At 40.2% G+C, this 9,546-nt stretch overlaps 1 protein-coding gene across 1 annotated transcript in view; it reads right to left on the minus strand.

Moving 5' to 3' along the window:
• ppp1r3c2a (protein phosphatase 1 regulatory subunit 3C2, duplicate a) overlaps positions 1 to 2,861 on the minus strand; it is a 4,010-nt gene extending 1,149 nt beyond the window's left edge. Inside the window, exon 1 of the mRNA XM_061981078.2 lies at positions 2,707 to 2,861. Coding sequence (XP_061837062.2) covers positions 2,707 to 2,795 — 89 coding nt within the window. The 5' untranslated portion in view covers positions 2,796 to 2,861. The remainder of the gene's footprint in view (positions 1 to 2,706) is intronic.
• Positions 2,862 to 9,546: the final 6,685 nt, after the last annotated feature.

Raw genomic sequence — 9,546 nt, forward strand, 5'->3', positions numbered from 1 at the left:
ATGATTTGCAAATCCTTTTCAACTTATATTCAATTGAATAGACGGCAAAGACAAGATACTTAACGTTCGAACTGCAAAACCTTTATTTTTTGCAAATATTAGCTCATTTTTGGAATTTGATGCCTGCAACATGTTTCCTAAAAGCTGGCACAAGTGGCAAAAACGACTGAGAAAGTTGAGAAATGTTCTTCAAACACTTATTTGGAACATCCAACAGGTGAACAGGCTAATTGGGAACAGGTGGGTGCCATGATTGGGTATAAAAGCAGCTTCCGTGAAATGCTCAATCATTCACAAACAAGGATGGGACGAGGGTCACCACTTTGTGAACAAATGGGTGAGCAAATTGTCGAACAGTTTAAGAACATTTCTCAACCAGCAGTTGCAAGGACTTTAGGGAAATCACCATCTACGATCCGTAATATCATCAAAAGGTTCAGAGAATCTGTAGAAATCACGGCAAGGCTGAAAACCAACATTGCATGCCCGTGACCTTGGATCCCTGAGGCAGTACTGCATCAAAAAGTGACAGTGTGTAAAGGATATCACCACATGGGCTTTGGAGCACTTCAGAAAACCACTGTCAGTAAGTACAGTTCGCTGCTCCATCTGTAAGTGCAAGTTAATACTCTACTATGCAAAGTGAAAGCCATTTATCAACAACACCCAGAAACGCCGCCGGCTTCGCTGGGCACAAGCTCATCTAAGATGGACTGATGCATCTGTGAAGACACCATTAATGCTGAAAGGTACATACAGGTTTTGGAGCAACATATGTTGCTATCCAAGCAACGTCTTTTTCATGGACGCCCCTGCTTTTTTCAGCAAGACAATGCCAAGCCACGTGTTACAACAGCGTGGCTTCGTAGTAAAAGAGTGCGGGTACTAGACTGGCCTGCCTGTAGTCCAGACCTGTTTCCCATTGAAAATGTGTGGCGCATTATGAAGCCTAAAATACCACAATGCAGACCCGGGACTGTTGAACAACTTAAGCTGTACATCAAGCAAGAATGGGAAAGAATTCCACCTGAAAAGCTTCAAAAATGTGTCTCATGAGTGTTGTTAAAAGGAAAGGCCATGTAACACAGAGGTAAAAATGCCCCTCTGCCAACCTTTTTGCAATGTGTTGCTGCCAATAAACTCTTTAGTTAATGATTATTTGCAAAAAAATAAAAAATTGTTTCTCAGTTGGAACATTAAATATCTTGTCTTTGCAGTCTATTCAATTGAATATAAGTTGAAAAGGATTTGCAAATCATTGTATTCTGTTTTTATTTACGAATTACTCAACTTGCCAACTTCACTGGTTTTGGGTTTTGTACATTTTGACCCTTTTGAAAGCCTTTTAATCAGATAATGTCACCGTTTTTTTCTGACGATAATGCGGACTTAAAATCTTTTAATTTTCTCAAAAATCAACAGTGCACCTTATAAGTGTAATAATTCGGGTTGTGCTTCTTGTGGTTGGGGTACATGGCGTGACCAGTAGATGGCAGTCACACAAAAGAGATACATGTGAAATGCAGGTTGACGCCTGTTCAATAAATAACGCTAGCAAGTAACCGGTAAGCAAGCAAAACCAAAACTGGAACATTACACACGGCACTAGAAAATCCGTCAAAAATGTTTTAGGTCGACTTTTGTAACCTTATGGTCTGAAAAATAAGTTAATAAAATAATTAATGTTATTCAAATTTACACAAATTGAAATTGTGACATTTGATCAAAAGGCCTCCATAGGGTTAATTAAATATGACATGTTTTTATTTTTATTTTCAGGCTGAGGTTGATTGAGAGATTTTGAGCAAATAAAGTAAACAAGAAAAAATTATTCCAAGTGTTTTTATGCCCTCTGAAAAATTAAATACTTGTATGTCTTATTTGGCTTTGGGATGTTGATTTATGCAGATCCCAAATACAGATCAGCAGGTAAGAAAAGTTGCTTTTGCATAATAGTGCGAAACAAAACGCCAGATAATGTCTTACCTTATACACACACCATAATAATACTCCTCTGTTGAAGCACAGTACAATCCATCAAGCGGTGTGGCTTCATAGCTTACCAAAGTCATACTAAAACATTTTCATAGATTTTTGAGCGCCGTGTATAATGTTCTACATTTTCAACGGAACATATACAATATTGGTGTGCTTTACTTTGAGTCATATTGCAGTCTACACGTATCTCTTATGTTTGACTGCCATCTACTGGTCACGCTTATCATTACACCATGTACCAAATAAAATTGCTTCGAGGTCGGTAAGCACAACCAGAATGATTCCGTACATTAGGCGCACCGGACTATAAGACGCACTGTCGAGTTTTGAGGGGGAAAAAAGGATTTTAAGTGCGCCTTGTAGTGTGGAAAATACGGTACATGGAAACAATGAACATATTTAGTATGAAAGATGAAGTATGTACATTATTCCCAGGCTTTCGCGGGCCACGGTAAATGACGTGTTGGGCCGGATCTGGCCCCCGGATCTTGAGTTTGTCACAAGTAGGATACAGGAAAGGATTGTTTTTCATTGGGAAATATGACCTGGTGTATGTTGTTTATTTACATGCCATCAGATCAATGCACTTAGCTTAAAAAAAAAATATATATATATATATATATATATATATATATATATTTTACAGTTACTTGTATCATGCATTTACACATTTCTGCTCTCGTTCAGAGCCTAAAATGTCAAATTTACCTCGTGATGTTCATTTCCCAACATTTCCTGGAATTCTGTTGATTCCAGCCACAGACATCAGAAATCTGCCACGTCTGCAAAATAAACATTTTATTTTATGCAAGATTAGAAAATGACATTGAAAATGTTCGAGCCTGAATTCACTTCTATGTTGTTTTTTTTTAAGTGAATCATCAAATATGCGAAGCTAACCAAAATGTAAAAAGAAAAAAAAAAAAATCCTTAGATAACTGTCGAAACAAACTTTTCAGGTCAGACAACAGTAACAATACAACAATGTAAGTTTACACAAAAGGTGAAGTATAATCAAGACTGTGTGGAAATGAACTCACTTGTTTTTCATCAAATAAATCCCAGAGGAAGGCAGCAGCAAAACAAACTCAGTTTATGTGAGGAGTTCACACCTGAGGCTGAACCTTCAGTCACACCTCGTTTGCATATTGCTTGACTTGAGCCAATGAAGCTGCTTTGTTCAAGCCCCGCCTCTAAGCTGACTGAAGTGGAGAAATATGTTTGTTTGCTTGCCAGAAAGAAATATATCATAACTACATGAGGCAATTCCTGAAGGAATTACGCGTGAATGCTCCAATGCTGAAGTTTAACTGAATTTAACGTGGACCCCGACTTAAACAAGATGAAAAACTTATTCCGGTGTTACCATTTAGTGGTCAATTGTACGGAATATGTACTGTACTACTAGTACTAATAAAAGTTTCAATCAATCTAAAAATGCTGACAGAATGTAAGAATAGTTTGAATGTTGGAAAAATGTGGGAATTGTGGAAGTGTGAAAAATTGATAATTCATTTAGAATGGGGAAAATGTCCCTGAAAACTGAGAATTCTAGTATTTTTTTTATTTTTTATTTTTTTTACAATTGTTGAAAGGGAGCACACAATTCCTGAACAGACTAAATATTTTGAAGTAGGAATGGTTTGAATCGAATACAAATTGTGGAACTTTAAAGGGGAACATTATCACAATTTCAGAATGGTTAAAATCATTAAAAATCAGTTCCCAGTGGCTTATTTTATTTTTAGTTTTTTTCAAAATTTTACCCATCACGCAATATCCCTAAAAAAAGCTTCAAAGTGCCTGATTTTAACCATCGTTATATACACCCGTCCATTTTCCTGTGACGTCACATAGTGATGCCAACACAAACAAACATGGCGCATAGAACAGCAAGATATAGCGACATTAGCTCGGATTCAGACTCGGATTTCAGCAGCTTAAGCGATTCAACAGATTATGCATGTATTGAAACGGATGGTTGTAGTGTGGAGGCAGGTAGCGAAAACGAAATTGAAGAAGAAACTGAAGCTATTGAGCCATATCGGTTTGAACCGTATGCAAGCGAAACCGACTAAAACGACACGACAGCCAGCGACACGGGAGAAAGCGAGGACAAATTTGGCGATCGCCTTCTAACCAACGATTGGTATGTGTTTGTTTGGCATTAAAGGAAACTAACAACTATGAACTAGGTTTACAGCATATGAAATACATTTGGCAACAACATGCACTTTGAGAGTGCAGACAGCCCAGTTTTCTTAAATTAATTTATTCTGTAGACCTACCCTCATCCGCTCTCTTTTCCTGAAAGCTGATCCGTCCAGTTTTGGAGTTGATGTCAGCAGGCCAGGGAAGCTAGGGTCGATATTCTTCTATGCCATCTCTGTCGTAGCATAGCTTTTGTCGGTGAAGTGTGCGGAACAAACGTCCAATTTCTTGCCACTTTCGCATCTTTGGGCCACTGGTGCAACTTGAATCCGTCCCTGTTTGTGTTGTTACACCCTCCGACAACACACCGACGAGGCATGATGTCTCCCAAGGTACGGAAAACAGTCGAAAAAACGGAAAATAACAGAGCTGATTTGACTCGGTGTTTGTAATGTGTTTGAGAAAATTGCGGATTGCTTCCCGATGTGACGTCATCGCTCCGAGAGCGAATAATAGAAAGGCGTTTTATTCGCCAAAATTCACCCATTTAGAGTTCGGAAATCGGTTAAAAAAAAATATGGTCTTTTTTCTGCAACATCAAGGTATATATTGACGCTTACATAGGTCTGGTGATAATGTTCCCCTTTAAAAAATGTCCCATTCATTTAAATGGGAATTTCATTGAAGTTCGGGGAAAATGCATAATAATTTGAATGAGTTTTTGGGGGGAAAAATGATTTTAAGTGCCTTGTAGTCGCTGATGTTCCAATTTAAAATCGTTGTCGAACTTAAAAGCAAGATTTGTGACTGTGGGTTTTAAATAAGGCATCAGGCGGTGTCAGTCACTGGGGGGAGCATTCTGTTCTACTTTTTGAGTCAAATAATATAATTTCCATCTTGTTCTCATTTAAGTTTAGAAAATTTACCGCCAACTAGGGCTGGGCGATATATCGATTTACTCGATATATCGCGCGTTTGTCTCTGTGCGATATAGAAAATGACTATATCGTGATATTCGAGTATACGTTCTCACACCGTCGCTTTTAGCTGCGGGGCATTAAACTGCATGCGTTTCTCACTCTATCCTGTCTCTGCTTCTCACAGAGACTTAAACAAGCGCACCTTCTTACATACGTCACAAGCTCCCGCGGAACAGACCGGTAGCGACGTGGTGGTTTGAGTGGTAATACGACAGAGAGAAGGTGCGAATCTGGTAACAAATGGAGGAATAATTAATTCCCAAGAAAAACTGCACGGGGTCCATTGTCTGACGGTGGTTTGGCTTCAAGCGTGAATATGTCTTTACATGTCAACATCTCCGTTCGGTGCCACACTAACTAAATGCCGAAGCAACTATTTCCACATCAACACCGTAGGACATATACTATTTGATATGCAGCTCATTTTTATGTGACACTTATTGAAACATCGTGTGTGTCGTCATGCATAAAAGTTCACTTTATTTGTTTTAAAAATGTCTCTGACAATCTTGCACTTTCTGTTTTGGAAATGACATGAATGTTTGTGCCACTGCTTAATAACTGTTTAAAGGTTCCCGTGGCCCTGTGCCTGGGTGGTCCTGCGGCGGCCGGTTTGGGTGGGGTGGCCGGGGGATGGCCTCGCCGCGCTCTCCGGGGGTGGGGGGTGGGCTCTTGGGGGCCCGGTTGCCGGTGGGGCGGGGGAGGTCTTCCCGTCCGGTTGCGGGGAGTCTCTGGGTCCCTCGGGCGGGGCGTCTCGCCTTTCTGCCCGTGTGGGGTGTAGTCTCTCGCTGGCTTGGGGTCTGGCTGTCCCCTGCTTTTCTCGTGCCCTGTCCTCTGCCGGGTGCGTCTGTCTGCGGCCTGCTGCTGGCCCTTGTGGGCGGTACGGTGGGTCGGGCTCTGGGGTTCCTGTCGCTGGCCGGCTTGGCTGCGTGGGGGCGGTGGTCCCTGGTTCCCTGGGCACCACGCCTCCTGTTTGTGGGTTGGGCTCTCGGGGGTGATGGGGCCGTGCTCTGGCTCCCACGCACTCTGGGAGTCGAATGTATTGTACATGCAAATTCACATATGCTCACATACGTACATAGGTACCTACGCTCCCACATACATACACAAATACAGTACATATTTACCTACCTAATGTTCGTACATCCACACGCACATTCAATATACAAACATACACATACACATACTGTACATATACATTCACTGTACAAACACATATACACATTCTGTACATATACATTCATTGTACAAACACATATACACATTCTGTACATATACAAGTACATATGCATACTTACACTCATGCACATAATCACGTTTCATCAAACATATATTAACGTTGTTGCCCTAGGGTAAACTGGGTGTAACACATGGCACACTGACAAAGCTTAACCTATTGTGACTATAACAATCTACAAGGTTAATGTAGGTTGCTTCTCTTTCTCCCCCTCCATTTTTCTGCATTCTTTCGTATCTCAAGTTATCATTACGTATATGTATTGTTGCATTTAAACAACTGTATTTTTGATAATAAAGGTAAATTATTGGTATTGTTCATTATCAATAGCGCTATTTCTATTGGTATTTGTATTGATCCATTTGTAGTGTAATAATGCTCATTGTCATTTCTGTATTATTTTTTATTTTTCGCTAACTGCTTATTTGCTATTACTTTTACCATCATATTTGTACATGTCATATTTGCTGATGTTGCTCTATTGTTGTTGTTGTTGTTGTTTGCTGTTGTTGTTTTTGTCTCTCTGTCTAATCCCCCTCTTGTCCCCACAATTTCCCCCTCTGTCTTCTTTTTTTTTCTCTTTCTATCCCCTCCTGCTCCGGCCCGGCTGCACTAAATGATAATATAAATACATTTAATAAAGTCAAATACAAATAAGGCAACAAGAGAAGTATCCTACACTTCTCTTTTGTAAAGTAAATCTGAACAGCCGACATGGGCATCTACATCAACTATATGATTTGCCTGAGAAGCTGGACAGGACATTAAAAAAAAAAAAAAAAAAAAAAAAAAAAAAAAAAAAAAATGTCTCTGACAATCTTGCACTTTCTGTTTTGGAAATGACATGAATGTTTGTGCCACTGCTTAATAACTGTTTAAAGGCCTACTGAAACCCACTACTACCGACCACGCAGTCTGATAGTTTCTATATATCAATGATGAAATCTTAACATTGCAACACATGCCAATACGGCCGGGTTAGCTTACTAAAGTGCAATTCTAAATTTTGCGTGAAATATCCTGCTGAAGACGTCTCGGTATGATGACGTCACGGGTTGTAGAGGACATTTTGGGACAGCATGGTGGCCAGCTATTAAGTCGTCTGTTTTCATCGCAAAATTCCACAGTATTCTGGACATCTGTGTTGGTGAATCTTTTGCAACTTGTTCAATGAACAATGGAGACAGCAAAGAAGAAAGCTGTAGGTGGGAAGCGGTGTATTGAGGGCGGCTGCAGCAACACAAACACAGCCGGTGTTTCATTGTTTACATTCCCGGAAGATGACAGTCAAGCTTTACCATTGGCCTGTGGAGAACTGGGACAACAGAGACTCTTACCAGGAGGACTTTGAGTTGGATGCGCAGACGCGGTACCGTGAGTACGCATGCAGCTGCGGCTTCCAAACATTTGATCGCTTGCCCGTACGTGCGTGACGTTATGTGCATGTCACCTACGTAACTTTGGGGACTTTGGGGAAATATATGTGCTGCATGAACTTTGGGGAGGTGAACGGTACTTTGGGCTGTGGGATTGAGTGTGTTGTGCAGGTGTTTGAGTTGTATTGGCGGGTTATATGGACGGGAGGGGGGAGGTGTTTGTTATGCGGGATTAATTTGTGGCATATTAAATATAAGCTTGGTTGTGTTGTGGCTAATAGAGTATATATATGTCTTGTGTTTATTTACTGTTTTAGTCATTCCCAGCTGAATATCAGGTCCCACCCGCCTCTCACAGCATCTTCCCTATCTGAATCGCTCCCACTGCCCTCTAGTCCTTCACTCTCACTTTCCTCATCCACAAATCTTTCATCCTCGCCCAAATTAATGGGAAAATCGTCGCTTTCTCGGTCCGAATCGCTCTCGCCAGCTGGTGGCCATGATTGTATACAATGTGCGGATGTGAGGAGCTCCACAACCTGTGACGTCACGCTACTCGTCTGCTACTTCCGGTACAGGCAAGGCTTTTTTATCAGCGACCAAAAGTTGCGAACTTTATCGTCGATGTTCTCTACTAAATCCTTTCAGCAAAAATATGGCAATATCGCGAAATGATCAAGTATGACACACAGAATGGACCTGCTATCCCCGTTTAAATAAGAAAATCGCATTTCAGTAGGCCTTTAATAAATACAGTTTTGCGAAATTGACTTAGTTGTGATTTCCCTCTCTGCATGAAGGTTTAAAAGTAGCATATATTAATGCAGTATGAAGAAGAATGTTTTAATGTAGACACATAGAATCATCATACTGGTGATTATATGCATGAAGTGTTCATTCAAGGCAAAATATCCAGATATATATCGTGTATCGCGATATGGCCTAAAAATATCGAGATATTAAAAAAAGGCTATACCGCCCAGCCCTACCGCCAACAATGCTTTTATGTCCTCAAGACAATTTATAAGTGATTTTAAGCATGTGTCACTTCTTTTTTAAAGGGACATATATTTGCGTATCATCCGTGTAAAGATGATATGATGTATTACCGTATTTTTCGGACTATAAGTCGCAGTTTTTTTCATAGTTTGGCCGGGCTCCAGTGCGGTTTATATATGTTTTTTTCCTTCTTTATTATGCATTTTCGGCAGGTGCGACTTATACTCCAGTGCGACTTATACTCCGAAAAGCACGGTATATATTTTTTTAAATATGTCGAAGAAAATCACAACAGTGAAAATCTTCACTGGTGTGATTGCGAAACATAAAGCCGTTGAACAGCCGGGGGTAAATGGTGTGTGTTTCAGCATACCAGACATTTTTTTTGATGTATTCATTTGCATGAAGTGACTTGATGGATAGAGTCGAGGTTTATACTTTGGCTCATCCGCTCACTGCAGTTTGCTGACTCAGGCACTGATGTCGGCAAAAACCACCGTCATTTACAAAATCCGACTTCAGACTTTAGACGCAAGGAGATTTTTACAACAAAGTTCTAAAGCTTAGTGATTTATCAGATCGTAGGTGGGTTTTTTTTACTCTTTGCGTTCATATTTCGCAGTTTGTTGCATTTTCGTTGCGTTTCGCTCGATTATAAAATATGTCAATCGAGAGGGGGTGTGACGTTCATATGTTGTCAATATTCTGTGTTTTATCGTTCATACTTAATATTATAAATCCCACAATCCTTATTTTCATGTACATTCTGGGTCTCTCATTTAGTAAAAAAAATATAAAATTCCAT

The sequence above is a fragment of the Nerophis lumbriciformis genome, linkage group LG20, assembly GCF_033978685.3.
Source record: "Nerophis lumbriciformis linkage group LG20, RoL_Nlum_v2.1, whole genome shotgun sequence".
Taxonomy (NCBI): Eukaryota; Metazoa; Chordata; class Actinopteri; order Syngnathiformes; family Syngnathidae; genus Nerophis; species Nerophis lumbriciformis.